Source organism: Podarcis melisellensis (genome assembly GCF_964234715.1).
Source record: "Podarcis melisellensis genome assembly, chromosome: 2".
Classification (NCBI taxonomy): domain Eukaryota; kingdom Metazoa; phylum Chordata; class Lepidosauria; order Squamata; family Lacertidae; genus Podarcis; species Podarcis melisellensis.
The window spans coordinates 109,975,874-109,998,425 of record NC_138529.1 but is presented as its reverse complement, the minus strand read 5'-3'; the positions used below and the strand labels follow the sequence as shown (position 1 = coordinate 109,998,425).

General features: G+C 46.2%; 1 protein-coding gene across 2 annotated transcripts; it reads right to left on the bottom strand.

The window, feature by feature from the left end:
• Nucleotides 1–8,259: 8,259 nt before the first annotated feature.
• On the bottom strand, nt 8,260–22,343 carry LOC309364783 (zinc finger protein RFP-like). Of its 2 annotated transcripts, none has more exons than XM_081902687.1 (8): nt 22,327–22,343; nt 19,467–19,880; nt 16,495–16,590; nt 13,928–14,158; nt 12,068–12,090; nt 11,820–11,938; nt 10,781–10,807; nt 8,260–9,701 (listed from the first exon to the last, which is right to left on the bottom strand). In XM_081902687.1, the coding sequence occupies exons 2-8, from the start codon at nt 19,866–19,868 to the stop codon at nt 9,154–9,156; spliced, it is 1,446 nt and encodes a 481-aa protein (XP_081758813.1). In that variant the 5' UTR covers nt 19,869–19,880; nt 22,327–22,343; the 3' UTR covers nt 8,260–9,153. The 2 variants fall into 2 exon arrangements, with proteins under 2 accessions (XP_081758813.1, XP_081758812.1); XM_081902686.1 differs by lacking the exon at nt 22,327–22,343 and adding an exon at nt 22,133–22,208.
• Between the last annotated feature and the right edge of the window lie 209 nt (nt 22,344–22,552).

The following is a 22,552-nucleotide window of genomic DNA, read 5'->3' as shown; positions in this document are numbered from 1 at the left end:
AACAATGTTTTACAATTCCATATGCTTTGTGGTGTTATTTTCTTCATGTTTTATCAAGAGGCAAAGAACATCCTGTTTATGCTGAGGGTATGTTGTCTTTAATCTTAACGATCATCCACCTCGTTACTGAGAGTCAGCGAAAGTGCACAAAAGCAGCAGACGGTTGAGCTTTCCCATGACTGTCGTCCATTTCAGCCCCATCATGGCTGCGGTGCTGTTTGATGCAGCAGGTGGATTGCCAAGGGGTTGGTGAGCAGAGCAAGCAGAGGTTCGGCCCCTAATGTATTTTATTTCCAACAGATAATTTTATTTCCTCACATAAAGAGGAGCGGTCTAAAGCAGTTCACATTAAAACAACGGGCTGTAGTCCACCAGAATACACCAGTGGAAACGAAGGGAACCAAGCCATGGCAATTACCGTATTTTTTGCACCATAACACTCACTTTTTCCCTCCTAGAAAGTAAGGGGAAATGTCTGTGCGTGTTATGGAGGGAATGCCTACGGGTGGCATGCCTACGGATTTTCCTCCTCTAAAAACTACGTGCGTGTTATGGTCGGGTGCGTGTTATAGAGCAAAAAATACGGGTAATTGCAATGAGTCTTACTCTGAGTAAAAATTGGCTGAGTGCAACCCAAATACAGTAATACAATAGCAATGAAAGATACAGTGGTACCTCGGGTTGAGTACTTAATTCGTTCCGGAGGTCCGTTCTTAACCTGAAACTGTTCTTAACCTGAAGCACCACTTTGGCTGATGGGGCCTCCTGCTGCTGCCGCGCTGCCAGAGCACGATTTCTCTTCAAATCCTGAAGCAAAGTTCTTAACCCGAGGTAATATTTCTGGGTTAGCAGAGTCTGTAACCTGAAGCGTATGTAACCTGAAGCATATGTAACCCGAGGTACCACTGTACAGTGGTACCTCGGGTTACAAACACCACGGGTTACAAACACTTCGGGTTACAGACTCCGCTAACCCAGAAGTAGTACCTCGGGTTAAGAACTTTACCTCAGGATGAGAACAAAAATTGTGCAGCAGCGGCAGGCCCCATTAGCTAAAGTGGTACCTCAGGTTAAGAACGATTTCGAGTTAAGAACGGACCTCCAGAACAAATTAAGTTCGTAACCAGAGGTGCCACTGTATATTGCTACAGCCCTACAGAAAGCAAGTCATTTGACATATATCAACATTTAAAGCTCTCCAATAATTTCACATCCAAAAGTAGCACCAAAGTAAGCACTTAGCACAACACACACACCGCTTCATGCACCTTATGAAGTAGACTCTATTCCATGAAAGCTTATGCCTCAACCCAAAAGGCCACAAAGATTCTCTTCAGGGTTTCTTCAGCATCTTAGGGATATAACTGTACATCATTAATGCACCCGCTATCTGGCAAAGAGAATGGAAAGCTAAAAGTTAAAGGTTTCCTCTCTCAAAACCATACCTCCTCACCTCCCCATTTGAACTCCTTGAGGCGATTTTCTTTCAAATCAGCTCAGTCAATCCCCATTCCAAACTATTGCTATGGCCGGGAGTCCCCACCCCACACCTCCCTGTGGCCAAGCAGAAAAATATGTATGAAAAACCAGCACAAAAACAGTCAACTTACCAAGCTTGTTAAAAGGTTTGGGGATTCCGTTCTCACTTTTACCTTGACTGGGCTAAAGGTAGGAAAAACCATGCTTACACTCAGCTGGCAGTCACAAAAATCAAATGCAACAAACTGATCACTAGGAGAGCTTGCTTGCTCAAACTAGCACCAGCAATACAGTGGTACCTCGGGTTAAGTACTTAATTCATTCTGGAGGTCTGTTCCTAACCTGAAACTGTTCTTAACCTGAAGCACCACTTTAGCTAATGGGGCCTCCTGCTGCCGCCGTGCCTCCGGAGCAAGATTTCTGTTCTCATCCTGAGGTAAAGTTCTTAACCTGAGGTACTATTTCTGGGTTAGTGGAGTCTGTAACCTGAAGCGTATGTAACCCGAGGTACCACTGTACAAGCTCCCCTGTTTGAGAAATATCTGTATCCCCCCCCCTATCAAAATGCAGAGACAGAGCCCTACAATGAGCCAGCTCCACCTATAGGGCTGCCTCAGGTGACATGAATTTTGGCATCATGAAAGGTCCTCAAATTGTTTTATTTATTACAGCTGTGCCTTTTCCAGTTAGGGAAAGGAAGAGGTCCTTATGGGATTCCAAAATAACTTGGTGTGTGTGTGTGTGATTTGCTCTTCTCTGTCGGGTAGCAAAATGTCTTGGGCTGACCCTGAGCGGAATTGTCCCTGTTGCCTCCAGTTGGTCAGAAATTAATTCCAGAATTGGACAGCCTTGATGAAATCTGCCCGGTGATATCTATTCAGCTATCAGCTTCTGGAGAACATGTCTGGTTTGTTTTGACAAAGCTTACAGGGACGTCGGCTGTTTATGGAACATCCTGATTTGATTTTGGGGAAGTTAAATGATGTTGCGTCAAAGCAAGTGTTATCTGACACCTTCCAGTGCTTTTCCCCAGCCTTTCCCCCAGTGCTTTTGGTGGGGAAGCGGGTTTAATCCACAACAGCGCCAAATCAACTTCAATGGTGCAATCTGAATTTGACAGTACATAACTGAATCCCATTCTGGAGGTACCTTATCTATCTCGGATACAGGTCAACGGAACAAGTGCACATCTTTCACCTACATTGGCTCCCAGTATGTTTCCAAGCACAATTCAATGTGTTGGTGCTGAGCAGGGTAGAAATAATAAATTATTATTATTAAAATTATTATTTAGAAGCAGCTCATACCCATAGCAAGAAGGGCAATACTTGTGAATAAGTCCCAGGCTGGGACATTTATTTAGAAAGAGAGACAGCTCAGTCGGTAGAGCGTGAGACTCTCAATTTCAGGGTTGTGGGTTCTGGAACACCTTGCGACTTGAACATTTCGGCTCCCAAACGCCGCAAACCCGGAAGTGAGTGTTCCAGTTTGCAAATATTCTTTGGACCTGGACGTCCGGCGTGGCTTCCCATTGGTTGCAGGAGCTTCCTGCCGCCAATCACAAGCTACGCCTTGGTTTCCAAACGTTTTGGAAGTCGAACGGACTCCTGGAACGGATTGCGTTTGACAACCAAGATACGACTGTGCATCGAAAGCAAAAGTTCCCTCTTTCTAGGAAGTGGAAAGGGTGAGGGAAATGTGGGAACGCTTCACGAATTTGCCTGTTGTCCTTGCGCAGGGGCCACGCGGATCTTCTCTGCATCGTTCCAATTTTGGCACATGCGCTGCCGACGTGAACACGGGGTGAGGGAAATGTGACAGGAAAAGCAAGCACTACAGACATCTTCAGGACATAGCTGTCAACTTTCAGATTTGAAAATAAGGGATCAGCAGCGTCAAATAATAATAATAATAATAATAATAATAATAATTTATTTATACCCTGCCCATCTGGCTGGGTTTCCCCAGCCACTCTGGGCGGCTTCCAACAAAACACTAAAATACAATAACCTATTAAACATTAAAAGCTTCCCTAAACAGGGCTGCCTTCACATGTCTTCTGAATGTCAGGTAGTTGTTTATCTCTTTGACATCTGATGGGAGGGAGTTCCACAGGGCGGGCAAAAATAAGGGATCAGCAGCCTCACCTGTCCCGGGGACAGTCTACGGGATATCTAACAATCCGGGATAGCAGCAGGAAGCAGCAGAAAATGGCGCTGGAATAAGGGAATTTCCCACAAAAAAAAAGGGAAGATTGACAGCTATGCTTCAGGATCATTTCAGGAAAAGTCAGCTCCTCTTTAAGAAACCTCTGACTTTCACATCAACCGAACCTTCCTAGAAACGGCATCCTTTCCCCTTCCCCAGAATGACCCCCCAGTACCTTCAAATTCGTTCATGGATTCTTTTAGCCTGGAACCTCTCTCACAGAAAATCCTGAGCTTCTTCTCCAAGTCTGGAGAAACTCTCAAGTGCTGCTGCCCCATTTGCCTGTTCTCACATCTGGAAGGAAGTTGGCTAAGCATAAGCAAGGTTAATGGAGACCTGCCCTTTCGAAAACGTGTAGCCTCAGATCACAGAATCAGGAGCTGTATTTAAAGGTCATGTAGTTCAGCTCTTTGGCCACCTCATGAGAAGAGAAGATTCCCTGGAAAAGACCCTGATGCTGGGAAAGATGGAGGGCACAAGGAGAAGGGGACGACAGAGGACGAGATGGTTGGACAGTGTTCTCAAAGCTACCAAAATGAGTTTGACCAAACTGCGGGAGGCCGTGGAAGACAGGAGTGCCTGGCGTGCTCTGGTCCAGGGGGTCACGAAGAGTCAGACACGACTAAACGACTAAACAACAACAACAACAAGTTCAGCTCCTTGCTCATTTTGGAAACCCAGAAGCAGAGCGTACTCAACAGACGGCTGCCCAGACTTTATCTGAATTCCTCCGAAGACCACGACGCCCAGTTTATTAGTTCCATTCTGGAAGGAGAATTACCTAGGTTTCTCCTGATAAGTCAGCCTTCCTGTATCTGAAGCCCATTAGATATGACCTCATGGCCATCCAGGCCTATGATGTGGAGCTATCTTCCAGGAGGGGCTGTGTGATGATAGCATTACATTTCTATGTATATAGAATTAAGCAACAATAACAGTATAATAGGCACTGTGCCGCAGGAAAGAAGGGGAAACAGAAAGGGGAGCGACAAAAAAAAAGGTGCATACCTGCTCAGCTTATTTTTTTAAGTCCTGAAAAAGAGGATGAGAGGAATGGGTCTCAGTTGCACTGGCACATCACAAACAAGGCATCTCGTTCTATTGAAGATTCCTTTGCCCTTCCTTTGTAAGTTGGAAAACCAAGACTGCATCCACATAATATACATTCTGTCAGTTCGCATTTCTTAGTGCAGAAAGTATTGATCTGATGTGTGGAGATCTTTCCTATTCTGATTAATACAAGGGGATTCTAGAAGCTACTAGAACATGGGTAGGCAAACTAAGGCCCGGGGGGCCGGATCCGGCCCAATCACCTTCTAAATCCTGCCTGCAGATGGTCCGGGAATCAGCGTGTTTTTACATGAGTAGAATGTGTGCTTTTATTTAAAATGCATCTCTGGGTTATTTATGGGGCACAGGAATTCGTTCATTCCCCCCCCCAAAAAAAAATCTAGTCCGGCCCCCCACAAGGTCTGAGGGACAGTGGACTAGCCCCCTGCTGAAAAAGGTTGCTGACCCCTTTACTAGAAGCTTCTCTGTGTGAGAGAAGCAGGTGATTGCTTGGGAATCTTAAGGGAAAGATTAAGGTTTCCCTTAAGGGAAGCTGGCTTGAACTAGTTCTCTTATCTCTCCCAATTAAGGTCCTGCTGACTATAAATATAGGGCCAGAAGGAGCCTGGGTTTTACTTTCTCTTTCTTTCTATCTCTCTTCCTTCTAGTGTGGTGTTCTGTACATAGTACGCTTAGTGTTAAGTTTTAGCCATGTTATAAGTTTATAAGTTATAAGTGCAGCAACTGGAATTTTTAATGGACTATGCCAATCCTGAATGTACAGTGGTACCTCGCAAGACGGAAAACCCACAAGAAGAAAGAGTTTTCCATTTTTCGAGGTGCTTCGCCAGACGAATTTCCCTATGGGCTTTGTTCGCAAGACAAAAGCCCATAGGGAAATCTCCGGGGACAGCGGGGAAGCACAGCGCGTCTTCCCCACTGTCCTCGGACCTACTCCGAAGGCTAGTGGTGGGGCGGAGAGACCTCCTCCCGCCGCCAGCCTTCGGAAGGCTCCTCCGAAGGCTGGCGGTGGGGCGGAGAGCCCTTCTCCCCGCGCCAGCCTTCGGATGGTTGTTCTGAAGGCTGGCGGTGGACCGCCAGCCTTCAGAACAGGTCTGGGGACAGAGGAGAAGCGCAACGCGCCTTCCCCTCTGTTCCCGGACCTGTCCTGAAGACTTGCGGTGGGAGGAGGGTTTTCCTTCCCACTGCCAACATTCAGGATGCTGTTCTGAATGTTGGCGGTGGGGAGGAAAGCCCTTCTCCTCACCGCAAGCCCCGCAAGCTCCGGGAACAGAGGAGAAGCGCAGCGCGCCTTCCGCTCTGTTCCCGGACCTGTCCTGAAGGCTTGCAGTGGGGAGAAAAGCCCTTCTCCGCACCGCCAGCCCGGCAAGCGGTTTCCATAGGAACGCATTAATTGATTTTCAATGTATTCCTATGGGAAACCGTGCTTCGCAAGACAAAAAACTCGCAAGAAGAAAAAACTTGTGGAACAAATTAATTTCGTCTTGCGAGGTACCACTGTATATGGATTTGTGATCATTATGCTCATTTGCCTTCAAGCATAAGTAGAGCTCTGCTGGATGAAATATTGCCTCTGGTCTATTTTTGGAAACGCTGCTACTATGTGTATAAGGTTTTCCTCCACACGTATGACACATTCAATGGGGGCCGCCTCAAGGGCCCCCAAAATATGCTTTGAGTGAGAAACCTTTAAAAAGCCCCAGCTGAATGAGATATTTCAGTTCTGTTAAAAACCCTTGGTTCATAATAGTTTCCTTTTGTTCATAAAAGACACATAGCCCAGTTGCTGCTTGGCTGCTGGAGACTAGATAAGAATTATATTGGGGAGTGAACTTTGAAGTAGTAGAATTGTGGGAGTCTGGCTATGGCAGCTTACTAAGGGCGACTCCCCTCATGTAGGCTTGTTATCTAGCAGAACAGAAATCTCAGAATACAGTTCTCCTTTCTTTAATATGTAGGGTTGTATCTATGTAGGCTTCAAAACTTTAGGAGCCTGGAAGGGCTGGACACACGTCAAGTTGCTGGCTGGACACCTAGAAAGTTGTATCTAAAGAGTGTTCTGCCAGCTATGGCATATGTCTGCAGCATTTTGATTAGTTTTTATATACTGTATTTTTCGCTCTATAAGACGCACCAGACCACAAGACGCACCTAATTTTTGGAGGAGGAAAACAAGAAGAAAAAAATATTCTGAATCTCAGAAGCCAGAACAGCAAGAGGGATTGCTGTGCAGTGAAAGCCGCAATCCCTCTTGCTGTTCTGGCTTCTGGGGTAGCTGCGCAGCCTGCATTCACTCCATAAGACGCACACACATTTCCCCTTACTTTTTAGGAGGGGGAAAAGTGAGTCTTATATAGCAAAAAATACGGTACTTAACCCGAGGTACCACTGTAGTGCAATGGGGGGGGGGTGAAGAATCTGCATCAGTGAAAGGTGACCGGCTTCCAGTCATTTAGATGCATATCATCAACATCATCATCATCATTTAATAACATTTATACCCCGTTTGATTGTAAAAAAAAAAATATTAAAAATAATTGCAAAACGCAAAACAGGTAAACATTGGCACAGCATTTCTCCGCAGAAGTGGGGGATTCCCCTCATTTTCATCCTGCTCAGACATTTCCCAGACAAAAAAACACAAAGTGTTGGTGTCACTCACTGCCCCCCTGCTAATCTAAATAATTACTCCAGTTTCCGGAGTAAAAAAACTAAGCAGCCGCAGGACAATCTATTTCAGGAGGAAGAAAATTAAGGAAACCATTATCTTTAGGGGGTTGCTATTGACCTCATGGGACGCGGGTGGCGCTGTGGGTTAAACCACAAAGCTTAGGACTTGCCAATCAGAAGGTTCGAATCCCCACGACGGGGTGAGCTCCCGTTGCTCGGTCTCTGCTCCTGCCAACCTAGCAATTCGAAAGCATGTCAAAGTGCAAATAGTCAAAACAAAAAAAATTCCTTCCAGTAGCACCTTAAAGACCAACTAAGTTAGTTCTTGGTATGAGCTTTCGTGTGCATGCACACTTCTTCAGATACACTGAAGAAGTGCAAATAGTTAAATAGCTACCGCTCCAGCAGGAAGGTAAATGGCGTTTCCATGTGCTGCTCTGGTTCGCCAGAAGTGGCTTAGTCATGCTGGCCACATGACCTGGAAGCTGTATGCTGGCTCCCTCGGCCTATTGTAAGTAAGATGAGCGCTGCAACCCCAGAATTGGCCACGACTGGACCTAATTGTCAGGGGTCCCTTTACCTTTATTGACCTCATAGGAATGTGTGTGTGAAGAACATGAAATAGGATTGCAAAAGTTTGTAGGTTTTTTCATTTTTTTATTTTTCAAAAAACAAACTCTTCCATAGAAAATAACATCAGCCATCGTGCTCTGACCCTCTCCCCAGCTTGCCGCCTTTACCAGACTGCAACCTCTTCCCCCTAGGTCACCAATTCTAAAGACTCTCCTTTCAAACTCTGCTTTGTTTTCTGAACCAACTCAGAACTCTGGTCCAGAATCCCATTCTCCTTGACTTTTCTTAATGGCCCATTCCTTCCTTCTTTTCTTCCTTCCACCATGTAGTTTTTATTATTATTAACATTTTAAAGTTTTTCAGTTGCATAAAATAAAGTTGTACAAAATAAAGTGGAAAAATAATGTTGTGGCAGCTGTGGCTCGTCTCCCAGGCACTTCCAGACATGGGGGAGCTGGCCTGGTTTATATTTTAATGCTTGCTAAACCTACTGTCTGGCATCCAGTTCTAACACACCACACACAGATTAAATTCTAACATTTACTGGATCCAGAAATTTAGGGTGTCTGGCACCCACAAACTCATAACACTGTAGAGAAAATGCAATGCTAGGCTGTCACCTCCTCTCAGGGTGGGAGTGGTAGAGCTGGTGTGGGTGTCATGGCTCGTCTCCCAGGAACTTTCCTGACATGGGGAAGCTGGCCTGCCTTATATTTTAATGCTTGCTAAACCTACTGTCTGGCATCCAGTTCTAGCACACCACAAACAGATTAAATTCTAACATTTACTGGATCCAGAAATTTAGGGTGTCTGGCACCCACAAACTCTTAACACTACAGAGAAAATGCTAGGCTGTCACCTCCTCTCAGGGTGGGGGTGGTAGAGCTGGTGTGGGTGTCATGGCTCGTCTCCCAGGTACTTCCTGACATGGGGGAGCTGGCCTGGCTTGTATTTTAATGCTTGCTAAACCTACTGTCTGGTATCTACTTCTGACACTCCACACACAGATTAAATTCTAACATTTACTGGATCCAGAAATTTAGGGTGTCTGGCACCCACAAATTCATAACACTGCAGAGAAAATGCTAGGCTGTCACCTCCTCTCAGGGTGGGGGTGGTAGAGCTGGGAGCAGTGAGGATCGTCCTCAGGACTCAACACTTCAGACCAGCTCCCCACCAAACATGGAAAAAGGGCTGGACCTTCTCCCCAGAGAATGAGGCTTGTTGGAAATTGAAAATCAAGTCGTCGGTGTGGGCATTATAGAATTCCACACAGTCCTGATCATAGTCTAGGGACACCCGGATCTTCCTGGGCTCATAGCTCAAGGTCAAAGGGGTCCGCTCAGGGAGGGTTGAAGCCCAGAAGGGATCAGATGAGGCTGACTCATCGTTTCCCTTCCCAATGACCCAGATCCCCTCAGAAGGAAGCATGCGGACAAAGCCTTTGCGCCTGACAGACTCTTTGGCAACCCCTACGGCCCAGTTGGCCCGTTCCCTTTCCTCCTTCTCCTCTTCCACCTCCACCTCCCACCAATATCTTCCTGAGGCGAATTTTGCATGGCCCAGCGCGTAGAGCATGCTGTCGAATCTCCCAGGGTTGTCCTGAACCTCCTGCATTTCCCTTCTTCTTCTCAAACTCTTCAGGTCCTCGGTTACAACAAGAAAGGGGTGGACGGTTCCTGGATCCAGAGTGACGCTCACTGCGGAAGAAGAAGAAGAAGAAGAAGAAGAAGAAGAAGAAGAAGAAGAAGAAGAAGAAGAAGAAGAAGAGAATATGACAAAGGAGGCTGGATGGCTGATGAGATCAGGTGAAGGCTCAGTCTCACCTACTGGAGAGAGGCTTGAAAAACCCCCAAGCCTGTTCCTGGGGCCCAGCAAAGAGTGGAAAGGACCACTCCTTCAATTACAGGCAGGTTGAGGACAGAGGGGCACTGTGGACCCCCACTCACATATGGCTATTTTGGAAGTCCCACATTCCTAAATAATAATAATAATAATAATAATAATTATTATTATTATTATTATTATTATTACCCTGCCCATCCAGCTGGGTTTCCCCGCCCACTCTGGGCGGCTCCCAACAGAATGCTAAAAGCACAACAAAACATCAAATATTAAAAACTTCCCTAAACAGGGCTGCCTTCAGATGTCTTCTAAAAGTCTGGTAGTTGTTTATTTCCTTGACATCTATAGGGAGGGCGTTCCACAGGGCGGGCGCCACCACCGAGAAGGCCCTCTGCCTGGTCACCTGTAACCTCACTTCTCTCAGTTAAGGAACCGCCAGAAGGCCCTCGGAGCTGGACCTCTGTGTCCGGGCTGGATGATGGGGGTGGAGATGCTCCTTCAGGTATACTGGGCCAAGGCCGTTTAGGGCTTTAAAGGCCAACACTTTGAATTGTGCTCGGAAACGTACTGGGAGCCAAAGTAGGTCTTTCAGGACCGGTATTACATGGTCTCGGCGGCCACTCCTAGTCACCAGTCTAGCTGCCCCGTTCTGGATTAAGCAGGCACTGACTTTACCACATGTGGAATCCCTGCCATCCAGCATCTTAGTTGTCCTCTCATTAATGAGCCCAATTTCTGTTCATATGAAAGGAAATAAATTGACTTTTCCAGAAGAGGGCTGCAACAAGCCGCCCGCCTAAGGCCCAGAGATCCTCTGATGAAGATTGGGTATATAAATTTATCAAACTAAATAAAAGAAAAATGAAGGCAACCAGTTGAAATTGTGAACACTTGTGAACATTTTCTCTTCTTCCATTCCTTACAGATAGTTTACCTTTGTTCGGTGCCTGCATCAGCAGCCCTGTTACACAGAAGAAAGAGCGACTAATTAAAAACGTGGTCAAAAGTCCATCAAGTATATAATTTGTTAACCGTCTCTTCCCCCTCAAGCCCCACCCTCATACTAAATTCTTGGTTAATGAGGCCTATCCTGGATATAATTGGGGGGACGGAAGATGGGTCAGGTGGCCAATTACTCACGGACGAAAAACAAGGATATGCGTCGCCTAAAAAGAAAAACAACAACTGTGAATAAAATTGGCGCACTTTCTGCTCCTAGATCAGCAGTGGATGGCTGCCATTGGGAATGGGGGGGTAGAAAGGCATAAAGGCAAACTTTAGATGGCGCCAGAGTCAATGACAAGCAAAGAAAACTATTTCTAGTTTTCTCTCCATCCTCTTCTCCGCTAAGGGCTCGTCCATACTGTTGTTTAATGTGGGCCGTAATGTTCCGGCAGTCCATATGATGGGCCTTCTCTAAATCAGCACCTCCCCACACTTTCGCCTTCCCCAATCCCAGGTTTTCTCATCCCCTCTCCTTTTCAGAGTATCCCTGGTATGTGGAGAAAAAAATATAATCGCAAATGGATTCTGCGTGACCTTGCCATGTATATACCAAGATCACAGGCACCACTTCCTTGCTTCTTCGGCATGTTCAGGGAGGGAGAGGCATGGATAACCTATTCAAGGGAAGGGTTTTCAAACACCTATAGGGTAACCACACGCCCCATTAGGGATGGCAGGATCTAGAATCCATCTAGGTTGAAAACAGCATGTTGAGGACGAGGAGGAAAAAATTCCAGATTGAGATCAACTGCATTTTTGTGCTACAAATGGTTAAGTGTGTGCACACAGTTGCATCAAAGGAATTCTAGGAAGCGGATGGAATGAGGGAAATGTGATTTGAGACCCGCTGGATCAGCTCCTCTTTAGCAAAATTCTGACTTTCGCAGCAACCAACAGAGATGCGGAACTGCCTGACAAACGGCGTCCTTCCTCATTCCATGAACTGACCCCCCCACCCCAAAGAATACCTCTGCATTTCTCCAAGGTATCCTTCAGAAACGAATTTTTCTGAACGTAACTTATGAGTCTCTCTTCCATGCCTGTAGAGATTCCCAGCACTGTCCGCTTTCTTTTCCAGTGCACAAACCTGTAAGGAAGGTGGGTCAGCCTAAGAGATGGTTTAAACAGCAGCAGCAGCAGCAGCAACAGCAGCACCCAATGTGGGCAACCGGCCACTGGACAAGGATAGGAAGGAGACTGAGAAAGAGCCACGTACCTGATCACCCAAGTCCCAACGCCCTGAAAGAGAGAATGAGAGAAATGGGTCTCGGCTGCACAGGGAGAACACAAACAGGGCATTTTGCTCTACAGTGGTACCTCGGGATGCGAACGGGATCCGTTCCGGAGCCCCATTCGCATCCCAAACGGAACATAAGATGCAACAGCGCATCTGTGCATGCACATGCGCGTGACATTATTTTGAGCGTCTGCGCATGCACGAGCAGTGAAACCCGGAAGTAACGCGCTCCGTTACTTCCGGGTTGCCACGGAGTGCAACTCGAATGCGCTCGACCCAAAGCACATTCAACTCGAGGTATGACTGTATTGGATATTACTTTTCTTGGAAGGCTCCATGCATACAATATTATAAAAAGGTAAAGGACCCCTTTACCTTTACCTTTACCCTTTACCTTGATGCTTTTTAATTATGGTGATGGAGGAGACCCTTGAGAGTCCCATGGACTGCAAGAAGATCAAACCTATCCATTCTGAAGGAAATCAGCCCTGAGTGCTCACTGGAAGGACAGATCCTGAAGCTGAGGCTCCAATACTTTGGCCACCTCATGAGAAGACTCCCTGGAAAAGACCCTGATGTTGGGAAAGATGGAGGGCACTAGGAGAAGGGGACGACAGAGGACGAGATGGATGGGCAGTGTTCTCGAAGCTACAAACATGAGTTTGACCAAACTGCGGGAGGCAATGGAAGACAAGAGTGCCTGGCATGCTCTGGTCCATGGGGTCACGACGAGTCATACACGACTAAACAACTAAACAACCACAAAGGACCCCAGGACGGTTAAGTCCAGTCAAAGGCGACTATGGGGTTGCGGTGCTCATCTCGCTTTGGGGCTGAAGGAGCCGGCGTTTGTTCTCAGACAGCTTTCTGGGTCATGTGGCCAGCATGACTAAACAGCTTCTGGCGCAATGGGACACTGTGACAGAAGCCAAATCACGCAGAAACATTATACATTCAATGGACACAGAGACTGTATTTTCTTCTATCAAGTAGTCCATACACAACCTGGACCTATTACACATTCAGTGCCCTGGGAAAAGCGCTTTTTCACAAATCAGTTTCGTTCTCAAAATAAAAGCTTAACGCAGATCAATTCTGCGTTACCCGCCCCCCTCCATTTGAAAATGGACGGAGGCAGCCCCAGCAATGGGGGCTGGGACCTGCCCAATGTCCCTGTGGCTGGGTGTACGCCAAGATTTCAACCCCCAATTCCTTCTTCGTTCACCTGGGATATGGGGCAGGGAGGAAAAGCCATAGAGAACCTAATTCAAGGAGAGCATCTTCAAATGTGTATCAAGTAACCACACCCACTTTTGGGGATGGAAGGTTCTAGAAACAACCTGGACTGAAACCAGCATGTTGAGGATGAGCATGCATGGTTCCACGCTGAGAAATAGCTACTCCATTGCACAACAAACGGATAATAAGTTTGTACAGAGCCCAAGTGTCCTCCCCAGGTGTTATGTACTGAGTTGAATAGGATCCAAAATGCAGCAGTCTGATTGGTCCTAGAAGAATAGGATTCAGAATGCAGCAGTCTGATTGGTCCGAGAACAATGCAGCGGTATGATTGGCCTGCAGGAGCCACCCTATCCAGCTCCAGATGGAAGTGAATCCACAACCTGATTGGCCTACGGGAGAATTCCGGAATTAGCCAATCACATGCAGCCCATTGTGTAAATAATGTATATAAAGCAGATACTTTGGGGGAACTTTCATTCCTCCTCACCACTATGAGCTGAATAAAGAGCATGAAATCCACTCTCGACTCTGAGTATATTTCACTAGGGACCCGTACTCCCGGGATCAGGGAGCTGCCTTTGTGTTTCACTGTCTCACCTGCAGGAACTCAAAAGGCGGCAGTTGGCGCTTCTTTTCTATTTCTGCGATGTGGCTACTGAGAAAGGCGATATCCTGTGAGAGCTTGACGATATTGCTTTCCTTTTTATTCTTCATCTCTTTCTCCAGATCCTCCAGCTCGGTCAGCCAAAAGCGCTGCAGCTCGTGCAGGAAGTTGTGCATTTGCTCAAAAGCGTCCATGATCTTCTTCTTCTCCTCCTCTAGCTCCGCCTGAAGGGGAAATAGAAATTGGGGAGGGAGTAGATGTGGAAGTTGAGTGCCGTTCAAGGGAGCCTAGCTACAGGCCTGCGACGGATACTGCAAAAGAATTCTACACATAATGCTTCTTTAACGTACCACAGTGCAGTAAATTTCCACAGGATTCTTAAGAATGAACCTTTTTTTCGTTGGTGGTACAGTGGTACCTCGGGATAAGTACTTAATTCGTTCTGGAGGTCCGTTCTTAACCTGAAACTGTTCTTAACCTGAAGCACCACTTTAGCTAATGGGGCCTCCCGCTGCCGCTGGAGCACGATTTCTGTTCTCATCCTGAAGCAAAGTTCTTAACCCGAGGTACTATTTCTGGGTTAGCGGAGTCTGTAACCTGAAGTGTATGTAACCTGAAGCGTATTTAACCCGAGGTACCATTGTACTGACTTTGGAAGGGGGACACCGTAGAAATTTTTCCGTTGCCAGATTTACCATGGAGCTCATGGTGCAAGCTGGGGGGAAAGGGTCTCACAACAAATGAAAAAAATTACATACAGTCATACCTCGGCTCCCGAACGCCTTGTGAATCTAATGGTTTGGCTCCCGAACGCCGCAAAACCGGAAGTGACTGTTCCGATTTGCAAACGTTCTTTGGAACCCGAACGTCTGACGCTGCCAATCGGAAGCCGCGCCTTGGTTCCCGAACGTTTTGGAAGTCGAACGGACTTCCAGAACGGATTCTGTTCAACTTCCGAGGCACCACTGTACACACAATACACTAAATAAATAGATAAATAGCAATATTAGAGATTAATGATATACATTAATATTGGGAATGCAACAAAATTAGAATCAGGTAACTGGTAAAAATGGCCACTCGGTTCACCAAGGTTTATGTGTTTATATTTTGAATTAGATATATATATAGGAGCACCAAAAATTTTTAAGCGACTCCAAAGGTCTTAATCCAGCCCTGCAAAGGCTGCCTGCCATAACATTGCTCCCTCGTGTTATCCCCGTCTTTGATTAGAAGGGCTCAGGTGGTCTCGGTGGCAGGGTTGGCAAAATGTCCTAGGCCGGCCCTGCTTTAAGGTATCCTGGATGCAAGATGTTCAGGGCTCGTTGTATTAACACAGGAGCACACTGAGCCAGTTGCAAATGGGCACCCAGCACAGATGTGTTGTTTTTTCCCTGACGGGAGATGCACAGCACCTTTTACTGAGCTCTAAGGCAGAAATGTGAACACAACCAGAGGCCTTTCTCCTTGGGATAATAGGTTCTGAAATGCCCAAGAAAGATGTAAAGTTATTTTTGTGTGCCACAACCGCTGCTCGAATTCTTATAGCTCAGAAATGGAAAACACAAGAATTACCAACTGTGGAAGAATGGCAGATGAAAATGATGGAATATATGGAGCTGGCAGACCTTACTGGAAGAATCCGCGACCAGAAAGAAGAGGAACATCAAGAAGAGTGGAAGAAATTTAGAGACTATTTGAACAAATATCGTAATATTAAAAATTAGAAACTAAGAAAGAAAAATTAGAAACTAAGAAATTAGAAAGTAAGAGTTGTAAAATAACTGAGATCTGAACTTTAAGAAAAGTTAACAAATTAGAATTTAATTGGAATATTGTGTTTTAATAATGATATTGGAAAACTGCTACATTTAAATACAAGGAAATTCAGAAGGGAGGACTCAGAGGAAGTCGAAATGATGTTAATGACGCTAGAAGTTTAAACGGTCAATTAATTTGTGTGGTTTGGGCGTTTGTTAAGATGTCTTTTTCTTGTTATCTTTTTTGTTTATATTATTAATTTTGTCCCTTCAGTTTCTGTTGTAATAGGTGTTATATTTGCTAGAAACTTAATAGTAAGGGTAAAGGGACCCCTGACCATTAGGTCCAGTCGTGACCGACTCTGGGGTTGTGGCGCTCATCTTGCTTTATTGACCGAGGGAGCCGGCGTACAGCTTCCGGGTCATGTGGCAAGCATGACTAAGCCGCTTCTGGCGAACCAGAGCAGCACACGGAAACGCCGTTTACCTTCCGGCCGGAGTGGTACCTATTTATCTACTTGCACTTTGATGTGCTTCTGAACTGCTAGGTTGGCAGGAGCAGGGACCGGGCAACAGGAGCTCACCCTGTTGCAGGGATTCGAACCGCCGACCTTCTGATCGGCAAGTCCTAGGCTCTAGGGTTTAACCCACAGCGCCACCCGTGTCCCTAGAAACTTAATAAAAATCATTAAAAACAAACACAGCCTGATATATCTGCTGGCATACATATCCAGGATGACAGAACTGTTGGCCAGCCAGGACTCATCCCCAATGTGGGAACTATAACAGCAAAGACCTACCGGAAATGCCTTGATCCTCTCTTCTTCAGCCAGTTTCCATTCCCTAACCACTTGTCTCTCTTGCACCAGAAACTGCACCCGACTCTGCATTCCTTGCTGTGGAAAACAAAATGAGGTTTTTTGACCTGTGAGAAATCAGCCAGTTTGATGCCCAGACACAATTCCCCCCCCCCAAAAAATATTGGATTTATTTTTATTTTTGCAATAAGGAGAGTGACAAGGAAATGCACTGGAAATGTGATGGGACAATGAGCTACTTGTGCGTAAAAGGGTTGGTCCCTCAGAGTTTGCTCAGCGTAGCAAAGCTCTGCCTTGAGTGGAGCCCTTTGACATGGCTCCGTCAGTCGCTGGTAGAATCCGACAGTGGGCGCCTGTGGAAACGCTTCCAGCATAAAAGCTGCTTAACGGAAACACGTCTCCTGGATTCCCTGCGTGACAGTTTCCGGCGAGGGGTGGGGGTTCCTAAAGGGGGCCTTGATACCTCTTCGCTGTTCTCACTGGAAGTGTCCCAGAGCCTCTCCTCCGATTCCCTTCCCCTTGGAGCTCCTGCTCCCCCCCACTGGTTCCCTCTTCTGCTGCAGAGTCTCTCCTATTCTCCTGGAGCCCTACCGCCACCTGTTCTTCCGATGGCAATTTCCTGACAGGAAAGCATGGGATAAAAGTCATCGAACTTCCCCAGAAATAAACCGGAATTAACGCTAATCAAATAGCCTCCGAACAAATCAGAATTAATGCTCAATAAACAAGTCATTTGGAAGTGCCTTACGTCCAGTCTTTATTGAGCATTCATTTTTATTCATTTGTGGGGTATGTGTACATGCTATTAGTCTTTTTTTTTATCACACTTTTCAAGAACCCAGTTTTCCCCACAAGCTTCCTCATTTCAGAAGTTTGATGGGTGTGTGGAGAGAGAGAAAGAAAGGGTCTTTTTGCTGTTGTCATTATCCCCATTTAAAGTACTGCCATACCACTTTAAACAGTCATGGCCCCCCCCCCCAAAAAAAATTATTGGAGCTGTAGTTTGCCTGAGAGCTGTTTGGAGACCCCCTCATTCGCCTCTCAGAGGTACCATTCCAGATGTCTAAAATGCCTGAGGGGAAAATTCCTTTAAAATATTTTTGGAGATTTTGCCAAAAAAACCCACACCTCAACACCTCTGTGTCCAGATTTTCACTTTTTTGAAATATGGGAACCCTAGTTTAACAACCAATCCCTCTTCCCTGGCAACTTTGAGAACCGTAGCTGTGAGGAGAAGAGCGAGTCTCCTAACAACCTAACAGCACTTTTTACAAACGCCAGCTCCCAGAATTCTTGTGGGGAAGCCATGACGGCTGAAATGGTATTAAACGCATCATAGTGCTCCAAATGTGCAGGTGGCGCCACTGTGAAACAATTAAGAGTCAGAAATCCTTGCCAGTATCTTATTTATTAATTCCATTTATAAGTGAAATCCTTCCTCCCGATTCCTTCCATCACCAAAGATCTATTAGTAGGCTCCGCTCTACATAATCCGCTGGCAATTAATTCTTACAGCTCTTAAATTTAAAAGCTAGACTCCGCCTGAAGTTTTAAAGATCACAGGGCACTTTACAATATAAAAACATAGAATTAAGCCACAATATAAAAAACATAGAATTAAGCCACAAAATCAACTATACCACTTCCTACTGATAACAAATCCATCTTTGGAAACCGCTAACCAGTGATGGCCAAACTCGGCCCTCCAGCTGTTTGGGGACTACAGTTCCCATCATCCCTGACCGCTGGTCCTGTTAAGCTAGGGATGCTGGGAGTTGTAGTCCCAAAACAGCTGGCGGGCCAGGTTTCTCCATCACTGCGCTAAACCTTTTGCCCCGGCATTATTCTCGGGGGTGAAGTCTGCTGTAGCTCAACTTTTCTCATGCTAAAGGACAGATATGCCCTTTGGAGGTGACTCAGCTATCCCCCTTTAAGCAGAAGCTGCAAATGGAAAAGGCTGCTCCAGTTAACCTTAGGAAACAGACAACAACACTATATCTTTTCCAACTCATTATAAATCAATCTCCCAAAAGTCCTTAGCTACTTTGCACGTCCGCCACATGTGGTAAAAGGAGCCTTCAACTACTTCTTCTTTTTTAAAAAATGTATCTTTGTTAATTTAAAATAAATACACTAATGAAAAAACAGCTGTATATACAGGTAAACAAATATACAATGAATCAAACATATAACGGAAGGATCAAACAAACCACCACACTATAAGATATAAGAAGATTAATATAATTCTCATCGTATATCCACTCCTGGTATTGAACACAATTATAAAACTTACAGAGAAGAAATTTAAAACTGACTTCCAATTAATCTCACTGTACTTTATCTATCCATTACTTTATACCACCCAGTTACATATTTCTTATATAATTTCCTTTTACCTCCCTACAAACTTTTATTTATGCAATACTTCTACTTCTTTACATTTCCAGCAAAGATCTGACGTTGATTTATATACTGTATTTTTTGCTCTACAAGAATCACTTTTTCCCTCCTAAAAAGTAAGGGGAAATGTGTGTGCATCTTATGGAGCGAATGCAGGCTGCGCAGCTATCCCAGAAGCCAGAACAGCAAGAGGGATCGCTGCTTTCACTGCGCAGCGATCCCTCTTGCTGCTCTGGCTTCTGAGATTCAGAATATTTTTTTTCTTGTTTTCCTCCTCCAAAAACTAGGTGCAACTTGTGGTCTGGTGCGTCTTATAGAGCGAAAAATACGGTATATTTTGGCTAATTTGCTTGGCGTTAGGTACCATCTATACATCATAGCACGGTGGGGATTAAAGCTAGACCTCTGAAGCACATCTCCCTCCTCAAAGAATTCTGGCCGCTATAGTTTACCCCACGCAGGGTTACAACTCTTAGGAACCAACTACAACGTTCCAGAATTCATGCAACCTAAGAAACAGTTCTGAGAATTGATGCTTGAACGAGATTTCCTACCTTCACCTGCTGTGAAACCCGGTCCAGATAAAACATGGCGTGTTCGCTGTGCTCTTGCGACCTCTTGCAGACTTTGCAGAGGGGGGCTATACAAACCTTGCAGAAAAACTCAAAGGGCGCCCCATGTCTCTGGCAATTGGTTGTCTCCGCCTGAGAGGAGAACTGCTTGGCTATTTCGACCACGTTGGCCAGCTGCCGGTTCGGCCTGAAGCTGGTTCTCTGGGCTACCTGCCTGCAATGGGGGCAAGATGCTGGTCCTTGGGTTTCTTTCCAGCACATGGTGAGGCAGGCTTTGCAGAAGCTGTGCCCGCAGTCCAGAATCACCGGGTCTGTGAAATAGTCCAGGCAGATGGGGCAGGTGGTTTCGTCCAGGAACTGCTGGGTGAGGAGCGCGCTTGCCATGTCTGCTCCGCTCTGCTGCAGAAGGGAGAAAGGGAGGATGTTTTGCTTTTGGTTTGAAGGCACCGACTGTTTCCTGGAACTGCCAGGCTCTCCAGCATGAGTCATGCCAGATTAAGTGTTCTAAGCCACATCCCTTCATATGAAAAGGTGGGCGTGGACTGTTGCCAAAGATTCGTTCAAAAACGCAGCGCTTTTTTTCTGGGGGGACACAGGGGTACGCATACCCCTAAACATTTTGTGAATCTACATCTGGCCTCATTGAGGGGCAGTATTTCAATATGAGTAGGAAAATGAGAGTACCTTTAAACTTTTTTAAAAAATAGGAAAAAAGCACTGCAAAAAGGTATGCCACCATAGAACAGCTTCCCATCTCTAGTCAAACCACCCACCTGACAATAACACTTACAAAATACAGTGGTAACTCGGGTTAAGAACTTACCGTATTTTTCGCTCTATAGGACGCACCCGAGCAAAGGACACACCTAGTTTTTAGAGGAGGAAAACAAGTAAAAAATATTTTGAATCAAATCAGTGTTGGGGCTGAAGGGGAAAGCCCCGGCATCCCTAAGCTAGAACAGCGAAACGCTGCGCAGCGCTCCATCTCTCTGTTCTGGCTTTGGGGACAGCCTTTCAAGCCTCCGCAGGGCAGCGGGGTGCCTTCACCCCGCTGCCCTGCGGAGGCTTTGCACAGCTAACCCCGAAGCCTTTGGAGTGCAGCGCGAGTTCCCGCTGCGCTCCAAAGGCTTCAGGTGGCTATCCCTGAAGACTGGAGAGCGAGAGGAGTCAGTGTGCACCGACCCCTCTCGCTCTCCAGGCTCCAGCGAAAGCAATGCGTAGCCTCCGGAGCGTGAAGGGAGTGCTCCCTCTGCACTTTGGAGGCTTCACGTTGCTTTCGCTGAAGCCAAGGAGCCTGAATTCGCTCCATAGGAAGCACACACATTTCCCCTTCATTTTTGGAGGGGGGAAAGTGTGTCCTATAGACAAAAAATATGGTAATTCGTTCTGGAGGTCCGTTCTTAATCTGAAACTGTTCTTAACCTTAAGAACCACTTTAGCCAATGGGGCCTCCCGCTGCCGCTGCGTGATTTCCGTTCTCATCCTGAAGCAAAGTTCTTAGCCCGAGGTACTATTTCTGGGTTAGTGGAGTCTATAACCTGAAGTGTACGTAACCCGAGGTACCATTGTACAACATTTGACATGTGTCTGCGTCCGTTATTAGCTTATTGTTGATTCTGATTACTTTTTGAATGCTTTAAATAGCTGTTTTTACTCATCATTTTATCGTTTTTACAAAACCACTTTTTTCTTTTTACCATTAAGAGGTATACAGTGGTACCTTGGTTCTCAAAATGCCTTCGTACTCAGACAACTTGGAACCCAAACACTGCAAACCCGGAAGTAAGTGTTCCGGTTTGCGCACTATTCTCAGAAGCCAAACGTGCTCCGTTCTGAGTGTTTAGGGGTTGTTTTTAAAAGTCTGGAACAGATTACCGTATTTTTCGCTCTATAGGACGCACCCGACCATAGGACGCACCTTGTTTTAGAGGGGGAGAACAAGAAAAAAAAATCTCCCCTCTCTGCTCAGTGCCCCTTCAGCGAAGCAGCAGGAGAAACGGAGCCCCTTCCATTTCTCCTCCCGCTTGGCTGAAGGGGCGCTGTGCAGCTCTCCCTCTCTGCTGAAGCCAGGAGTCTTGCTCTCCCGGCTTCAGCTAAAGGAACTCGAAGCCTTTGGAGCGCATCGCGAGTTCCCGCTGCGCTCCAAAGGCTTCAGGCGGCTATCCCCGAAGCCTGGAGAGCGAGAGGGGCAGTGCGCACCAACCCCTCTCGCTCTCCAGGCTTCAACGAAAGCAACACGTAGCCTCCGGAGCACGGAGGGAGCGCTTTCTCTGCACTTTGGAGGCTTCGCGTTGCTTTCGCTGAAGCCAAGGAGCCTGCATTCGCTCCATAGGATGCACACACATTTTCCCTTAATTTTTTGGAGGGGAAAAAGTGCATCCTAGAGAGCGAAAAATATGATAATCCATTTTGCATTACTTTCTATGGGAAAGCATTCTTTGGTTTTGGAACGGACTTCCAGAACGGTTCAGCATGGGAAGCTTGCGTTTTCAAAGGAGAAGGTCAAAGTAGCACGTAAGCAGGAGGAGGTTGGAGGGAACAGAAGATAAGGAGTGAAGGCCGAAGGCCGTTGCTATGCAACTTTGCTGGAGCGAGACAGAACATCTGCTGTTTATGAATGCTTGTGGCATCAATATTGTGTCTTTTACCTTGAAGCAGTGGCACTTTCCTCTTTGCCTACAGGGTATCTGTGGGGATGAAGTGACAACCATTGCAATGCTTTTAATAAAGATGCCCAGTTTGACAGACAAATTGGGGTCTGGGTTCTTTTGGCTGCCCAGGCTGAATCCACAGCTATTGGGGCAAGTGAGTTCCACTTCCAATATTTCCCTGAGGAGACCACCTGCTTTTCTTTGGAGCTTTCTGCTTCTATTATGTTTTTTGTATATGTCAGAAGCAGCCCAGAGTGGCTGGGGCAACCTAGCCAGAGGTTTCAGGTTAGGGACGGACCTCCAGAACAAATTAAGTACCGTATTTTTCGCCCCATAGGGTGCACCGGCCCATAGGACGCACCTAGTTTTTTGCGGGGGAAATAAAGGGGGAAAAAATTATTTCCACCCCAGGCGCGG

What these genes read in the sequence shown, in the direction of transcription:
- LOC309364783 (XM_081902686.1), bottom strand. Translation starts at nt 22,195, where the DNA reads ATGGTTGTCACTTCATCCCCACAGATACCCTGTAGGCAAAGAGGAAAG. An exon ending in CGCCTTTTGAGTTCCTGCAG is followed by an intron (nt 12,091 to 13,927) that starts GTGAGACAGTGA and finishes TCTCTCTTTCAG; the next exon opens with GGCGTTGGGACTTGGGTGAT. An exon ending in GTTGGGACTTGGGTGATCAG is followed by an intron (nt 11,939 to 12,067) that starts GTACGTGGCTCT and finishes CCTTCCTTACAG; the next exon opens with GTTTGTGCACTGGAAAAGAA.